The sequence below is a fragment of the Salvelinus fontinalis genome, chromosome 1 (genome assembly GCF_029448725.1).
Source record: "Salvelinus fontinalis isolate EN_2023a chromosome 1, ASM2944872v1, whole genome shotgun sequence".
Lineage (NCBI taxonomy): Eukaryota > Metazoa > Chordata > Actinopteri > Salmoniformes > Salmonidae > Salvelinus > Salvelinus fontinalis.
In genome coordinates, this window is record NC_074665.1 from 41,018,372 (window position 1) to 41,036,892 (window position 18,521).

General features: G+C 44.3%; 1 protein-coding gene across 2 annotated transcripts in view; it reads right to left on the reverse strand.

The window, feature by feature from the left end:
- The window catches only part of LOC129854380 (double C2-like domain-containing protein alpha), an 84,779-nt gene that overhangs the window by 45,221 nt on the left and 21,037 nt on the right, over positions 1 to 18,521 (reverse strand). For both annotated transcript variants that reach the window (XM_055921357.1, XM_055921348.1), the window contains exons 2-5: positions 5,527 to 5,882; positions 4,855 to 4,934; positions 2,749 to 2,823; positions 2,360 to 2,469 (exon numbers count right to left, since the gene is read on the reverse strand). In XM_055921357.1, the coding sequence (XP_055777332.1) occupies positions 2,360 to 2,469; positions 2,749 to 2,823; positions 4,855 to 4,934; positions 5,527 to 5,878 (617 nt within the window). In that variant the 5' untranslated portion in view covers positions 5,879 to 5,882. The remainder of the gene's footprint in view (positions 1 to 2,359; positions 2,470 to 2,748; positions 2,824 to 4,854; positions 4,935 to 5,526; positions 5,883 to 18,521) is intronic.

Sequence of the window (18,521 nt, forward strand, 5' to 3'; positions counted from 1 at the left end):
CAGCCTATTGCGGACAGTCTGAGCACTGATGGAGGGATTGTGCGTTCCTGGTGTAGCTCGGGCAGTTGTTGCCATCCTGTACCTGTCCAACAGGTGTGATGTTCGGATGTACCGATCCTGTGCAGGTGTTGTTACACATGGTCTCCCACTGCGAGGACAATCAGCTGTCTGTCCTGTCTTCCTGTAGTGCTGTCTTAGGCGTCTCACAGTATGGACATTGAAATGTATTGCCCTGGCCACATCTGCAGTCCTCATGCCTCCTTTCAGCATGCCTAAGGCACGTTCATGCAGATGAGCAGGGACCATGGGCATCTTTCTTTTGGTGTTTTTCAGAGTCAGTCGAAAGGCATCTTTAGTGTCCTAAGTTTTCATAACTGTGACCTTAATTGCCTACCGTCTGTAAGCTATTTGTGTCTTAACGACAGTTGCACAGGTGTATGTTCATTAATTGTTCATGGTTCATTGAACAAGCATGAGAAACTGTTTAAACCCTTTACCATTAAGATCTGTGAAGTTATTTGGATTTTTATGAATTATATTTGAAAGACACGGTCCTGAAAAAGGGATGTTTTTTTTTGTTGCTTAGTATATATATATATATATATATATATATATATATATATACATATGTATATATATATATATATATATATAATTTATTACTGTGCCAAAATGGCACCCTATTCCCTACATGGGGCACTATTTTTTGATGCAGACATTGTCTCTCATGCTGGTGACAATCTAATTTCCCGCAGGAGATCGATAGTCTATTCTATACAACTCCGTCACCCACGTGCGGCTTTAGAGAAAGTTTTGAAGTCGCCCAGACGAACAATCTGAGGCTTGCGTCACTTCTGGGGGAGGGGTCAATTAACTTAAATACCCCCTGGTGATGACTCCGACCTCAATCTGTCACTGCAGCTGAAGAGAGAGAGGGAAGGCGGAAGGGAGTGTGGGAGAGAGGGAGATAGGGAGGGGGGAGTGAGGGAGAGAGGGAGGGAGGAGCAGGGAAGGGAGGGAGGGTGAGAGATTGAGAGGAGAGAGAGATGGGAGTGAGTGATAGTGAAGGATGAGGTGAAGGAGAGGGAGGGAGGGGAGAGAAAGAGAGGAGGGGAAGACAGAAAGGGGGTTGACAAAACATGCAGATGAGAGTGAAACACACACTGAGAAATGAAAAAGAAAGTGTGTGTTTGTTTTTGTGTGTGTGTCTGTCTGTCTGTGTCTGTCTGTGCACGCGCCTGTGTGAGAGAGCGAGACAGAGAGAGAGAGAGAACAAAGAGGACATAAATAGAAAGGGAGCCCAGAGTACAGGGGTGAAAGTAAGGCGGTACGTCAGGTACGACGTCCCAGCAAAATCAATTGTGGGGGTACACCGTAACGGTAAAACATGAGCCTATCACAATAGGTCAAGAAAACTGTAGGCTATTAAACCATTATTTATCGTTACAGCATGTTTTGGAAAAAGGAAAACATCACAATATATTGTTTTTGTTAATACATTGCATTCAGTGGGAAAAGGTAGGTGTCAAATGGTTAATGGTTTGGTCCTTTCAAGTTTCAAGTTTCAAGTATCTAGTATTTTAACATTTTTTATTTAATCTTTATTTAACTAGGCAAGTCAGTTAAGAACTCATTATTATTTACAATGACGGCCTACACCGGCCAAACCCGGACGACGTTGGGCCAATTGTGTGCCGCCCTATGGGACTCCCAATCACGGTCGGTTGTGATACAGTCTGGATTCGAACCAGGGTGTCTGTAGTGACGCATCTAGCACTGAGACACAGTGCCACTGTGCCACTCGGGAGTCAATCTAAAATAATGTGACGATATTCTTTTCAGAATTCGTTCTAACAAGTCACTTAGTTTCTACATCCAATAGAGGTAAAAAATGCTTTTAGGCCAATTGCATTCAAATGTCATATTCCAGGTCATGACCGTCCTCCAGCAACATCAGATGTCTCTTTCCAATCACCACTGTTTTGGAGGCTGTAAATATGTTGCGAGTGGATGAATGTGCGTGGGTAGCCTAGTAAAGGAGCCCTTTGAAGTGATTGTTTGACAATCAGATGAAAAGATCATGACTGGCTGTGTTTTTGCCACAGTAAAAGGTAAAACACTTTCTAAGTGAAATGACAAATCTTTACGACTAGGCCCACAGAGATCCTATTGAATTAATAGGGAAAGGGAAAGGGGATACCTAGTCAGTTGAACAACTAAATGCATTGATTCTATATGTAATTTCATGATTAGGCCCCTACATTATTTTGGTTCATGCGCAAGCGCGTGCACACATAGGAGGTCCCGTACCAGAAATAAATGAAATCTACTTTCAACCCTTCCCAAGTATAATACTTACCTGAGTGTCTTTCTGTACATGTCCTCCTCTGTGATGCCCAGGTAGGTGAGTCTTTCATTCCACACAGGGTTCAGGGTGTTGTGCACGATCTTGGTCTTCAGTTTGTTCGCCTGGGAGTGTTGAAGATCACAACAAAGCAGGGTTAAAACAGTAACAGCAAACCCATACCGATTTACATTGGCCCTAACGGCCAAAGTACCAACCTATTTGGGAAACATTTCATGGCACAGGATAACCTTGTCAATAATAAATAACCAGTGGCAAGGGATTTCCCGACTCCAACAACGGTTATGTGTAAAACTCGTTATAGGTGCAAAATAAATGAGACTTTTGATGATAAGGCTATATCAATATACTGTATGTAATGTGTGCTAATAACAAAAGTGGACCTTGCAGGCGCCTGGGAGCAGGTGCAGCTTGACGTAAGGATCGGCCAGGCCATTGAAATCCATTGGCTTCAGACCCTTGGAGGTAGAGGGGGGATGGGGAAAGAAAAAAAAGAGGATAGCGAGAGGGAGAAAGAGGGGGATAGAGCATGTGGTGGGGAGGAGAGAGAGAATATCAAGTCCAACTGACAACATCGATTGTGCACAGTCGAAGCCCTACACGGGTGGGCATATGAACAATTTATTATAGAACCTCACCAAAAAATCTATCTTACTATAGTAGAGGATAATAATGGTAGAGGGGACAGGGTAGTGCAGGATTACATGTAACGGGGAGTCCGTAATCCGAATACAAATTTGAAGGAACTGTAATCAGCGCAGTTACAAAAGAAATCGGATTACAGTTACATTCTTAAAAACAGCTGATTGCATTTGGGATTACTTCGTATCAAAGAGGGAAAATTGATCAAACTTTGTCAGCATTGCTGTCATTTAGAGCACCCTCAAGATTCTCACATGCTCTCAAATATTATAGTGTTCTGCCGCTTGTATTCAAATGGGTTGAATGAATAGGCAAGACTTCCAAAACATTTACACCTGGCCTTCTGGTCAATCAGACTGCTTTGTAGCAGTCCACTTTCACTCTCTCTCTCTCTCTCTCTCTCTCTCTCTCTCTCCTTCGTGCGCTCCGTTGCGGGATCCTTTTTGTTGTGATTGTTTTTCCTTGCGATTTATTTATTGCGCAATGTCTTGAAAGCGACAACTGTTGTTACTGTAAAAGAGAAGAGGGTCCCCGCTTTCTTTTGGTCAGAATTTGATTTATCAACTCTTAATATTGACCAAAGGGTACTCACGTCAGCCATTCAAGGTGAATGAGTGCATAGGCCTATTCATTAAATGTACTGATATTGTCACGTTCTGACCTTAGTTCCTTTTTTATGTCTCTATTTTGGTTTGGGCAGGGTGTGAGTTGGGGTGGGCATTCTATGTTTTGTTTCTATGTTTTGTATTTCTGTGTTTGGCCTGGTATGGTTCCCAATCAGAGGCAGCTGTCAATTGTTGTCTCTGATTGAGAACCATACTTAGGTAGCCTGTTCCCACCTGTGTTTGTGGGTAGTTGTTTCCTGTTCTGTGTTGTGTCACATGATAGGACTGTTTTGTTTTTTTATTTTGTATTTTCAGTGTTCAGTTTAATAAATTTAACATGGACACGTACCACGCTGCATTTTGGTCCGATTCTTCATATTCCTCATCAGAAGAGGAAGAAAATCGTTACAGATATTAATTACACGGCTAACTATTAGTAGCCTAAATATTAGGCTAGCGTTTCCCAAACTATGTCCTGGTGACCCCAAAGTTTTTTTTTGTCCCTAACTCTTCCCAGCTGAAACAAATAATAAACTCATCATAAAGCTTTGATTATTTTAATCAGCTATGTAGTGCTAAGGGCAAAAAACTAAATGTACACCCCTTCGGGGTCTTCAGCACCAGGTTTGGGAAAAGCTGGGCTAGGCTATATTATCTAACTAACCACTTCCTCAGGTGGTGAATTTGCCCCCAAATTAATTAACCTATGGAATATTAGTGTCCAAAGAGATGTAGACACTAATCTAGTGAACAAAAAAATAAGTAAAGTCTGGAACCCTGTTTCGATAATAAAATCGTAGCACCATTTGGCTAATATAGTCAAACCCAACATTCATGACGACCACTGTTTAAAGTTTCAAATAGAAATACCTGGAATCATGCATTCCTGCTTGAACATGTTAGATGAAAGGCTGGTATATTCAAAAACTTGATTTACCTGTGTTTATACATATTTCCACACTATGAGGTTGGAATAATACTTAAGTATATTTGAGCAATTACATTTACTTTTGATACTTACAGTAAGTATATTTAAAACCAAATACTTTTAGACTTTTACTCCAGTAGTATTTTACTGGGTGACTTTCAATTCACTTGAGTCCTTTTCTATTCAGGTATCTTTACTTTTACTCAAGTATGACAATTGGGTACTTTTTCCACCACTAGTGGCAGGTGGAGGATAGAGAGAGAGAAGCTTGGAGAGAACAGTTTCTCTGAGACTGGGGGTTTGAGTGTAGCAACCTTGGCTTTGATTACGGTGCAGTGTAAGGAGCTGGTGGCTCGCTCATACAGCAGGTCAAACTCCAATGTCCCCAAGGCGGCTGAAAGACAGTAACAGAAATAAGACGTTCATGTATGATTCCTTTATCCCACAAATCTATGTGATGGTTCTGGTCTCCACCCCATTACTTCACTTCATTACTCAACCACGTTACTTCCCTTTTTTACACTCTGATACTTTATCCTTGTTACTCCGTTACGCCACCGTGTTATTCCACCCGTGTTACTCTACTCTGTCACTTCACTCTGTTACTCCACTCTGTCATTTCGCCCTGTTAACTCCATCATGTTACTCCACCCCTTTATTCCACTCTGTTACACCACCCTGTTACTCTAACCTGTTACTCCACCCTGTCACATCACCCCGTTATTCCACTCTGTTACTTTACCCTATTACTCCCCCCTATTACTTCCCTCTGTTATTCCCCTCTGTTACGTCACCCTGTTAGTCCACCCCATTACTCTACTCAATTACTCTACACTCTTACTCCACTCTGTTACTCCACTGTGCTTCTACACCAACTTACTCCACCCTGTGCGACCCACTTACTCCACTCTGGGTATGTACTGATCTCTGCCTACTCTACCCTGTTGCTCCACTCTGATACTCCACTCCACAACCCTTCCACTCACTGCTGTCATCGCTGTCACAGCTGTCAATCTCGATTGATGTGTCCATGCTACTCATGGCCGACAACGTGCCCCCTCCGCCGTCTCCTGTTGCCACTGCCAACAGTGGGGACAACAGGCCACCGCTGCCCCCTCCTCCTCCCCCTACTGCTCCTCCTCCGCTGCTGGGGCTGAGCGTGGCGGGAAACCCAGATGGATTGGGTGGATTCAACTCAGAGACGGAGGAAGTGGGCGAGAGGCGGGGAAAGTAGGCAGAGATCTGTCGTATGGGGCGGATTGGCCCGGGACAGACGTCAATGGCCATGTGTTCCTGGATGGAGATGGTCAGGCGCTTGTTTCCCTTTCGCACAGTCATAGGGCTGGAGGGGGAAAGAAACAGTTGTTATAGTCAGGAAATAGACACAAATCATGATATTGACCTTGCGGATATATTCAGTTGTGGTACTTAGTCTTTGATGACATCTGATCCTTTTCCCATCTAACCACTTTGTGTTTTCCAACTCAGTCCTGGGGTTGTACGTAATCAAGCGATTCAGTGTAAGTTTCCACATTTTGTTGTGTTACAAAGTGGGATTAAAATGGATTTAATTGTCATCTTTTGTCAACGATCTACACAAAATACTAACAACATTAACATTTGTAAAAAAAACACTTATACAGTATATCTTCATTAGATAAGTATTCATGTTAGATAAGCATTCATGAGTCAATACATGTTAGAATCACTTTTGACGGTGAATACAGCAGTGAGTCTTAGAGATTTCTACACCTGGATTGTGCAACATTTGCTCATTATTCTTTTCAAAATTCTTCAAGCTCTGTCAAATTTGGTTGTTGATCAATGCTAGACAACCATTTTCAAGTCTTGCCATAGATTTCAAGCAGATTTAGGTCAAAACTGTAACTTGGTCACTCAGGAACAATCACTGTCTTCTTGGTAAGCAACTCCAGTGTAGATTTGGCCTTGTGTTTTAAGTTATTGTCCTGCTGAAAGGTGAACTAATCTTCCAGTGTCTGGTGGAAAGCAGACTGAACCAGATTTTCCTCTAGGATTTTGCCCGTGCTCAAATACATTCCGTTTCTTTTTTATCTTGAAAAACGGTTACAAGCATACCCATAACATGATGCAGCCACCACTATGCTTGAAAATATAGAGAGTGGCACTCAGTAATGTGTTGTATTGGATTTGCCCCAAACATAACACTTTGTATTCAGGACAAAATGTTTACTTTAGTATTTTTGTATTACTTTTGTATTACTTTAGTGCCTTGTTACAAACAGGATGCATGTTGCGGAATAATTGTGATTTGTACAGGCTTCCTTCTTTTGACTCAGTCAATTAGGTTAGTATTGTGGAGTAACTACAAAGTTGTGGATCCATCCTCAGTTTTTTCCTATCACAGGCAATAAACTCTAACTGTTTTAAAGTCACCATTGGCCTCACAGCGAAATCCCTGGGCGGTTTCCTTCCTCTCCGACAACTGAGTTAGGAAGGACGCCTGTATCTTTGCAGTGACTGGGTGTATTGATACACCATCCAAAGTGTATTTAATAAGAACATACGCACATCCAGTTACTTTCCGCAGGAGCTGATCATACACAGGGAATGTGATCAACATTTACAGTAATATACATACAATATTCAATTTCAATGAACCCCCCCCCCCCCCCCACACACACAATTTAGACATTGAAACTATAGAAACGGGTCCAAGTCAAACTCCTCATTAAGGCCAAGAGGAGACAGTGTGTTGAGCCTGTGGAACCAGAAAGATTCCCTTTGAAGAAGTTTCCTCTCATTGTCCTCTCCCCTACGTGACATCTTGACCATTTCTATTCCAATTTATCTCAGAGAGCTAATAGGATGTCCAGCTTGTACAAAATGAGAAGCAACTGGATTTTTTGTCTCACCTGTCCGTATATTGCTGCGGTGCTCACTGATCCGTGACTTAAGGCTTCTATGGGTTTTCCCTATGTAAGACAGACCAAAAGGACATTTCAACATGTAAATAACATTGGTGGACTTGCAGGTAACCAGGCCCTTTGTCCTGTGTGTGTGGGGGGGGGGGGTAAATTAATTGCATTGTACGTAAAACTGCGTTGAGTACATTGGCCACATTTGTAATTACCCTCCGGAACCTTGTCCAAAAAAGTTTCCCTTTTCTCTGGTGGGTAATCAGATTTAACAACAATATCTCTCACATTTGGGGGTCTTTTAAAACCCATGTGTGGGGGATATTTAAAAATGGGTTTCAATTGTGGGTCAGAATCAATAATGTACCAGTGCTTCCTGATAATGTCCTTAAATGTCTTCCCCAATGGTGAGTATTTGTCACGCCCTGGCCTTATTATTCTTTGTTTTCTTTATTATTTTAGTTAGGTCAGGGTGTGACATGGGTAATGTTTATGTTTTGTTGGTTTTGGGTGTTTATTTGGTAAAGGGGTTATGGGGTGTAATATATGGTTTTGTGTTGAGTGTAGATGTCTAGCGTTGTCTATGTTGGTGAGTGATCTGGAAGAGTCTATGGTTACCTGAATGAGTTCCCAATTAGAGACAGCTGATTTCGGTTGTCTCTGATTGGGAGCCTTATTTAGGGTAGCCATGGGCTCTCATTAAGTGTGGGTAATTGTCTATGTAGAACGTTTGTAGCCAGTGTGTGTAAGTGCACAACGTTTGTAGCTTCACGGTCGTTTTGTTATTTTGTTAGTTTGTAAAGTGTTTTTGTGTCGTGTTCATCTTCGTGTTGTGTTTAATAAAGAAGATGGCTTATTTTCCAAAAGCTGCATTTTGGTCCGTCAATCCGCCACACGATCGTGACAGTATTGGGTAAAGCATGATGGGACTTGTTCTGATTTTTCTTTGACTTTTGGTTGAAGGCTTTCCAACTGTGTTAAACCTTCAAAACAATCATTGGCATGTTTTACCCAATTGTCTTTGTACCCCCTTTCCTTAAATCTTTGTGTGAGGTCCGTGGTCTGTTTCTGATAAGAAGCATCAGAGCTGCATATTCTTCTGATACAACTGAATTTAATTATAGGGAGACTTTTAATAAGTGGACGTGGATGAAAGCTGTCACCTCTGAGGAGGGTATTTCTGTCCGTAGGTTTCCTATAGAGATCTGTAGAGAGAGGGTTTGTCCTTAATAACCATCACTGATTTGTGATAAGTCATAGTTAATGGTGAAGTTGTCACGACCTCTGCCGAAGTCGATGCCTCTCTTTGTTCAGGCGGTGCTCGTCGGTCGACGTCGCCGGTCTTCTAGCCATCGCAGATCCATTTTTCATTTTCCATTTGTCTTGACTTGTTTTCCCACACACCTGGTTCTCATTTCCCCCATCATGGGTTGTGTATTTAACCCTCTGTTTCCCCCATGTCTTTGTGTGGTATTGTTCATTCTGTTTCATGTTATGCGCACGGTAGTCTGTTGCGCTGGGTTATGTTAACCCCAATTGTTATTTCGTGTTATTTTGCCGTGTGCTTTTGATTCGCCTAAATAAAAGGCTCTGTTGGCAACCCAATATCTGCTCTCCTGCACCTGACTCTCTTACAGCCATTTACGCATACCTGACAGAATACCACACCCATTATGGAGTCAGCAGGAGCAGGTACCTATGGTAGCGGAGTCGAGTAGCGCGTCCAGGAGCACACGGCGTTGATTCACCATCTCGGCACCGCCATGGACCGCGTCTGTCAGACAATGGATCGCTGGGAGAGACAGGGAGGTCCTCCAGTACCTCCTCCAGCACAACAGGGGTCCTACTACCCGTCCCTCCTGTACCCGGTTCCAGTGGGATGCGTCTCGCCCTTCCCGGGGAGTATGATGGGACGGCGGCATGAGCGGGATGGAGCGACAGGGCCCTCATCGATCACTACCGTTACAGCCTGCGCGAGGATGTCCGTCGGGAGCTGGACTGCAGCGATACCACTCTTACCTTCGACCAGCTGGTGGACATGTCCATTCGGCTGGATAACCTGCTGGTCACCCGCAGACGTCCAGAGAGGGCTCTGTCGATTCCATTTCCCAGCACCACCGCACCACCATTCCAATTCATCCCAAAGGTGTTCGATGGGGTTGAGGTCAGGGCTCTGTGCAGGCCAGTCAATTTCTTCCACACCAATCTCGACAAACCATTTCTGTATGGACCTCGCTTTTTGCACGGGGGTAATGTCTTGCTGAAAGAGGAAAGGGCCTTCTCCGAACTGTTGCCACAAAGTTGGAAGCAAAGAATCATCTAGAATGTCATTGTATGCTGTAGCGTTAAGATTTTCCTTCACTGGAACTAAGGAGCTTAGCCAGAAAAAAAGCCCCAAACCCTTATTCCTCCCCCACCGAACTTTACAGTGGACACTATGCATTGAGGCAGGTAGCGTTCTCCTGGCATCAGCCAAACCCAGATTTATCTGTCGGACTGCCAGATGGTGAAGCGTGATTCATCACTCCCGAGAACGCATTTCCACTGCTCCACATCACTCCAGCCGACACTTGGCGTTGCGCTTACTGATCTTTGGCTTTTGTGTGGCTGTTCGGCCATGGAAACCCATTTCATGAAGCTGCCGACGAACAGTTCTTGTGCTGACGTTGCTTCCAAAGGCATTTTGAAACTCGATCATGAGTGTTGCAACCAAGGACAGGCAACTTTTATGCGCTTCAACACTCGGCGATCCTGTTCTGTGAGCTCGTGTGGCCTACCACTTTGAGGCTCACAATAACAGCACTTATAGTTGACCGGGGCAGCTCTAGCAGGGCAAAAATTTGTCGAATTGACCATCCTACGACTGTGCCAGGTTGAAAGTAACTGATCTCTTCAGTAAGGCCATTCTACTGCCAATGTTTGTCTCTGGAGATTGCATGGCTGTGTGCTCGATTTTATACACATGTCAGCAAGTGTCCACAAACTTTCGTATGTATAGTGTAGCTTCATAATTCGTTATAGCGCTGTCATAATATGTCATAACAGCTGACCTGTCATAATATGATCATAACACTGTCATGACCCATATATTTACACTTGGTGTGACATACTGTATATTGTGTTATTTTATGTCTGGTTATGACGCCTACATAAGAGTGTCAAAACCCACATTTATTCAAATCAGCTTTTTATCTGCCAGGAAGTTTCCTTTAGTTTGAACATTTGTTTCTTAAATCCTTTGATGTTGTTGTAATTAATTCTTTAGAGTCGTTTTTTTTATTTAATTTTGAATAACTAGAAAATACACTTCGTGACACTGTCATAAAGCATTATGACCATCGTGTGTCACTTTGCTGGGACTAAGAAAATGATAATGATAATTTAATATGGTCAATTTCATAAAATGTTATATAATAAAAATACTGTTGACAAGTAGGCTATAATGTAGGCTATAATGGAATGGAATGTTTAGCCTCCTGTGGTAGGTTTTACGTGTTTTGACACTCTTATGTAGGTGTCATAACCAGCCGTAAAATAACGCAATATGTCTCACAACAGGTCTAAATATATAAGTCATGACAGTGTTATGACCATATTATGCCAGGTTATGACAGCTGTTATGACATATTTTGACATAGTTATAACTGTGGCATAACGTGTTATGACGCTAGGAGTGAAGTAAATTGTAACCCAAAGGGTTATGTTTTGGGCAAATCCAAAACAACACATTACTGAGTACCACTCTCCATATTTTCAAGCATAGTGGTGGCTGCATCAGGTGATGGGTATGCTTGTAATTGTTAATGGAATGGGGATTTTTTCCAGGATAAAAAAGAAACAGAATGGAGCTAAGCACAGGCAATATCCTAGAGGAAAACCTGGTTCAGTCTGTTTCCACCAGGCACTGGGAGATGAATTCACCTTTCAGCAGGACAATAACCAAAAACACAAGTCCAAATCTACACTGGAGTTGCTTACCAAGAAGACAGTGAAGGCCTCCCGGGTGGGGCAGTGGTCTAGGGCACTGCATCGCAGTGCTAACTGCGCCACCAGAGTCTCTGGGTTTGCGCCCAGGCTCTGTCGCAGCCGGCCGCGACCGGGAGGTCCGTGGGGCGACGCACAATTGGCATAGCGTCGTCCGGGGTAGGGAGGGTTTGGCCGGTAGGGATATCCTTGTCTCATCGCGCTCCAGCGACTCCTGTGCCGGGCGCAGTGCGCGCCAACCAAGGGGGCCAGGTACACGGTGTTTCCTCCGACACATTGGTGCGGCTGGCTTCCGAGTTGGAGGCGCGCTGTGTTAAGAAGCAGTACGGCTGGTTGGGTTGTGCTTCGGAGGACGCATGGCTTTCGACCTTCGTCTCTCCCGAGCCCGTACGGGAGTTGTAGCGATGAGACAAGGTAGTAATTACTAGCGATTGGATACCACGAAAATTGGGGAGAAAATGGGATAAAAATTTAAAAAATAAAAATAAATTTAAAAAAGACAGTGAATGTGTGGCCGAGTTACAGTTTTGACTTAAATCTGCTTGAAAATCTATGGCAAGACCTGAAATTGGTTGTCAAGCAATGATCAGCAACCAACTTGACAGAGCTTCAAGAATTTTGTAAATAATAAATGGGCAAATGCTGCACAATCCAGATGTGGAAAGCTCTTAGAGATTTACTCAGAAATACTCACAGCTGTAATTGCTGCCAAAGGTGCTTCCTTAAAGTATTGACTCAGGGGTGTAAATATTTACAGAACCAGTCAAAAGTTTGGACACACCTACTCATTCAAGGGTTTTTCTTAATTTTTACTATTTTCTACATTGTAGAATAATAGTGAAGACATCAAAACTATGAAATAACACATATGGAATCATAGTGTAGTGTACCTCACAGTCTCAGCCATGATGAAAGCTATTGATTAACTTTCCGAGCATAACCAAATTGTGATTAAACCTGCCTATAAAGGCGGCGCTATTGTCATCCAGAATCTATCAGACTATGAGACAGAAGCCTATCGCCAGCTGTATGATTCATATTTCTATAGGAAACTTAAGGCCGACCCTATCCGTGATTTTCAGACTAAGATTGTTAATTATTTAATTATTATCTGCCCTTGAACTAAACTGGATATCCAAGCATGAATTTCTTTATCTCAATTGCAAATTCCTGTTTTTAGACACTCCCTAAGATTAACAAAAGCCTAAACAAACCTAAGGGTAGACCCATTGTTGCTGGCAATGATGCTTTATTGGAGCCTTTGTCTAATTTTGCTGATAATTGAATTAAGCCTTTAGTTCACAAACTCCCAGCCTTTGTGAAAGAGAGAGGGTTAAATACACAACATGTAATTGATGAGATTGGAACCAGGTGTGATGTAAGACAAGACAAAACCAATGGAAAATGAAAAATGGATCAGCGATGGCTAGAACATAGGTGAAGTCGACCGCCGAACACCGCCCGAACAAGGAGATGGATTGACTTCGGCGGAGGTCGTGACACTGATTGATAAAATAATTATGTGATGCAGCACTAGCATCTACTAGCATCCTACGCTGAGCCAGCTATTTAAAGACCCCCCTTTTTTTTAATAAACAAGGTCCGAACTTCCACAAAAAACTTGTTAGAGCGACCTTAATTCTGGTCCCAAACAAACCCTCCTTGCGCCTCTCAGAGATGGCAATCATCCCTGTGGCAATTAAGCACAGTGTAATATTACAGTAAAAAGCTCTGACTTTGTTCTGGTAAAAGGTTTAACATTCAAGGTTTTATTACATGTAACACTATGCATGTTATTTACATCTTATGTTACCCATGTGATATGTTGTATGTTGGGAAAACCTATAGGCGCCTTAAGCAAATAATTAGTGAGCATAAGGCGTAATGATGAAAATGACTCTGTTGCCTGCCACTTTAACAAATGTTCACGCAGTGTCACTTTACTTTTTCAGGGTATTGAAAAAGGTTTATCTTTACCCAGAGGAGGGAACACTGAGAAAAAGCTGTACCTAAGGGGACTCTTTTGGCACTTTACAACCATCAGGGCTTAAAGTGGAACTGCACCCAATGATTTGGCCTAGTTTTTTGGCTTGCTCCTCAAGAAATGCTGGTGAGTTGCCTTGGGGGCGTGGTTAGATGTGGTTGTTTCTTGTGTGTGTCCTCAGAACTTTGCCCACGGCTGTTTTCCCCCACTCAATCACAACAAACAACCCTCTTGCAGGTTGAGTTAAATAACTACAGGCTGATAGATGTATGGTGAGATGGCAGAGGAAGCTTTGAATAGGTCAGTAGCCTACAGAGCACGAGAAGAATGCAATTGCTACATTTATGTACATATTCTAAACTAAGTGTTTTGATAACTTTCAGATGTAGTCACAAGTCCATGTAGAATAAACAACCCTTTACATAATACAATAAAAGCAGTGTTCTGCTAATATGACAATATGCACATTTCATCTTTATATCAGCATTTTTTCTGATGGTAAGGGGGCTACCTTGGCAAAATACACAGGGGTTCTCCCTCCCCATATTGACTGATACCATTCAATTCAATGATCAAAAAGACAATTGTGTCGAGTAAAATGTTTATGCCGAGTGTCAGGTCATCAGTATTGGCTCATTCACCCCCCTCCTCTCCCCTGTAACTATTTCCCAGGTCGTTGCTGTAAATGAGAACGTGTTCTCAGTCAACTTACCTGGTGAAATAACGGATAAATAAATAAATAAAAAAGTATCAAGCCGGTCTGTCAGTCGACTTTATCACATCATCATGGCTCCATACAGGTTTTTGTGAACACACACACACACACACACACACACACACACACACACACACACACACACACACACACACACACACACACACACACACACACACACACACACACTGTTCTATTATCAATGGCAGTTAGGATAGGTCATATCTGACACACAAACAGGTACTATATTGAAGTTTGAACAGGTCAGACTAAACCTACCAACCCCATCGACGATCGTTGGTGACCTGGCAAGATGTGCGGCTGGAGGTAAAGTCAGGAAGTAGGTGCAGTCAGTGAGGTTAATAGGAACGAACATAGAGTGTATACAAAAACAGGAGTAGAGTCTAAACATAAAAACAGGAAACAATACTACTCGTCCACCAAAACCCAACACCGGTCATCTGGACCATACCCTCCCAGTCCACCAGGTACTGGAGCTGACCCCCATGACGTCCAGGAGGGATCTGACAGCATAGGTGGGGCTTTCCTCAATGTCCAGGGAGGGTGGAGGGGTGCTGTGGGGGACGGCATCAGCCAGGGGACCAGAAACCACCGGAATGAGGAGGGAAATGTGGAAAGAGGGTGAGATCCGGTAGTTAGTGGGAAGCTGTAATCGGTATGTCTCCTCATTGACCCACTTTATGGTGTTTGGGACTGCATCTACCTTCCTTGCGGGCTGATCCGCTATCCCAAGAAGGAGGCGGTGGCCTGATGGAACGGGCACATCTCCACTTTGACGTACAGATCGTTCTCCAGGAGGCATTCCAAGACTACCCAGACGTGGGAAATGTGCTCCTCCGTTGGCCGAGTAGATCAGGATGTCATCGATATACACGACCACCTGACACCCAAGCGTGTCCCGAAACACCTCGTTCACGAATGCCTGCCACACTGACAGAGCATTGGATAATCCATAAGGCATCACCAAGTACTCGTAGTACCCAGACATCATGCTGAAGGCCGTCTTCCATTCATCCCCCTCCCGGATGCGGATCAAATTGTAGGCACTCCGCAGGTCCAGCTTGGTAAAAAAACAGGCCCCGCGGAGCTGTTCAATGGCGGTCAGCAGTACTTGGTGGTGATGGCATTGAGACCTCTGTAGTTAATACATGGATTAAGACCCCCCTCCTTCTTGGCCATAAAGAAGAAACCTGCCGATGCAGGGGAGGTGGATGGGCAGATGAAACCCTGTTGGAGAGCATCCTGGATGTATTCTGCCAGAGCCTTGATTTCAGCCACCGACAGGGGGTAGATGCAGCTGCGCAGAGGCGCCGAGTCTGTTAGCAGGTCAATGGCACAGTCCCAGGGGCGATGAGGAGGGAGACATGGTCTTGGAGAAAACCTCCAATCCTGGTAAACCTCCGGGATGTCGGCCTGGAGGGCAACCACAGGACTCTCAACTGACGTGGAATGACAGGGTAAAGGAAAGCAGTTTTCTTGGTGCAGTGGTCCCACGGGGATGGTGAGTGGTGCTGTGATGTGTGTGATTGTCCCAGATCCCAGTGGTCGGTTATCCAGCGCTTGAATCGGAAAAAGAGAGGAGAGCGGGTATGATGTTATGTTCAGGGAGGAGGCAAGGGCCTGGTCAATACAATTCCCCGTGGCACCAGAGTGCACTAGAGCTGTAGGAACAACACGAGGGACAGCCATCTAGTGTAATCGGTACTAAAAAGAATTTGGTGGAGACTGATGATAATGGAATACTCACACCTACCCCAGGAGACGGATGATCACAGGGCCGTCAATCTGTTCTAGTGGCTCCCGGGTTTTGGGACGTAGCAGACACCGTTGAAGCTGGTGACCTTCTTGACCACAGTAGGGACAGAGCCCCAGCTATCTCAGACGGTGTTTCCCAGCTGCGGAGAGGCGTGTGGCCTCTACCTCCATGGGTTCAGACTCTGACTCAGATTGGTCAATGAAGGAGGAAGAGAGGCGATGGGAGCGCTGACGCTCCCGAAGGAGGTTATACAGACAGATGGCCATCGTGATGAGTGAGTGTGTCGTCTCGGCATACCAACTCCGTCTGTACCTCCTCGCGCAATCCTCTTCTGAATAAGGTGCGCAGCACCTGCTCATTCCATCCGCTGGATGCTGCCACTGTACGGAAAATGAGGGCGTACTTCCGCAGTGGTCTGGTCCTCCTGCCGTAGTTGGAGTAGGCGCTCACTCTCCTCTCTGCCCTCCGGTGGATGATCGAAGACTCCTATGAACAGAGCCATGAACCTCCCATAGGAACCCAGCTCCTCCTCCCCTCTCTCCCAGATGGCCGTAGCACACTGCAACTCCCGCCCGGTCAGCAGGGAAATAACCGCGATAACCTTGGGCCTCTCGGTGGTGGGGACTCCCGTTTGATGAGAGAAATAGAGGGAGCACTGGAGGAGGAATCCACGGAATTTGGATGGAGTCCCGTCATATTTCTCCGGAAAAGACAAACGAGCATCGCTGACCTGGACAGACTGGGCTGGGGTGCTGGGTCGACTCATGGTAGAAGATCCTCCGCTTGTTGGAGGTGACGTCCTTTGAGGAAGATCTAGACGTTGAAGAAAGCAGATGACCTGATCCATAGCCGTCCCCATAGCCTCCCATCTGGGAGAGGTCTCGGTTGGCTGCTACTTCCATTCTGTGAGGTCGTATTGTGTGATGGAGACGCAGGGAGTCAGGAAGCAGGTGCAGTTTAATAGGAACGAACATGGAGTGAATACAAAAACAGGAGTAGTGTCTAAACATGACAGCAGGAAACAATACTACCTAATGGGTGATACAAAAGAGTGCTAGATAAAGGGGAATTAATCAGGGAGTGATGAAGTCCAGGTGTGCCTCATGATTGGGCGCAGGTGTGCGTAATGATGGTTGCCAGGTGTGCGTAATGATGGGTTGCTTGGACCGGTGCTTAGTAGACCGGTGACGTTGAGCGCCGGAGCGGGGGAGCAGGGGAAAACATGACAATTGATTATATTATCAACGGTGGTTATGATTAGCCTAGTGGAACCAACCTGATTGATGCGTTCACCTGACTATTTCAATTCAGATATCATAAAATGTGAAGTGAAATGGAATGTTGAACACTGCGATCAGGCTCGCTAGGTTATGCCCTGGGGCCTCATTTATAACTGTTGTGTAAATTTTACACAAAATATTTGAAAAGACTAGACACTATCACAAATATTGAGATTTATTAACTTGGCGCACGCCATACATACAGTGCATTCGGAACTTATTCAGACCCCTTCACTCTTTCCATATTTTGTTACTTTACAGCCGTATTCTAAAATAGATTAAAAAAATAAATACATCTATCTACACACAATACCCCATAACGACAAAGCGAAGAACAGATTTTGTTAGAAAGTTTAGCAAATTTATAAAAAATAAAAAACAGAAATACTTTATTTACATAAGTATTCTGACCCTTTGCTATGAGACTCGAAATTGAGCTCAGGTGCATCCTGTTTCTATTGATCATCCTTGAGATATTTCTACAACTTTATTAGAGTCCACCTGTGGTGAATTTAATTGATTGGACATGATTTGGAAAGGCACACTCCTGTCTATATAAGGTCCCACAGTTGACAGTGCATGTCAGAGCAAAAACCAAGTAATGAGGTTGAAGGAATTGTCCATAGAGCTTGTTATCGAGGCACAGATCTGGGGAAGGGTACCAAAACATTTCTGCAGCATTGAAGGTCCCCAAGAACACATTGGCCTCTATCATTCTTAAATGGAAGAAGTTTGGAACCACCAAGACTCTTCCTAGAGCTGGCCGCCCGGCCAATCTGAGCAATTGGGGGAGAAGGGCCTTGGTCAGGGAGGTGACCAAGAACCCAATGGTTACTCTGACAGAGTTCATCTGTGGAGATGGGAGAACGTTCCAGAAGGATAACCATCTCTGCAGCACTACACCAATCAGGCCTTTATGGTAGAGTGGCCAGACGGAAGGCACTCCTCAGTAAAAGGCACATGACAGCACATGACAGCTCGCTTGTAGTTTGCCAAAAGGCACCTAAAGGACTCTCAGATCATGAGAAGCAAAGATTCTCTGGTCTGATGAAACCAAGATTGAACTCTTTGGCCTGAATGCCAATCGTCACGTCTGGTGGAAACCTTGCACCATCCCCATGGGGAATCATGGTGGTGGCAGCATCATGTTATGGGGATATTTTTCAGTGTCTGGGACTGGATCGAGGGAAAGATGAACATTAGCCAAGTAGCCTATCCATGAAATGTTTCTAAATCGTCTACTCACGAGGCTATTGCATTATTTACTATTCACACAGGCCTACAGTACCTGCAGTGCATGCTCCATTTGGCTCGAGTCCATCCCCATTTCCAGAGAGCGTCTCT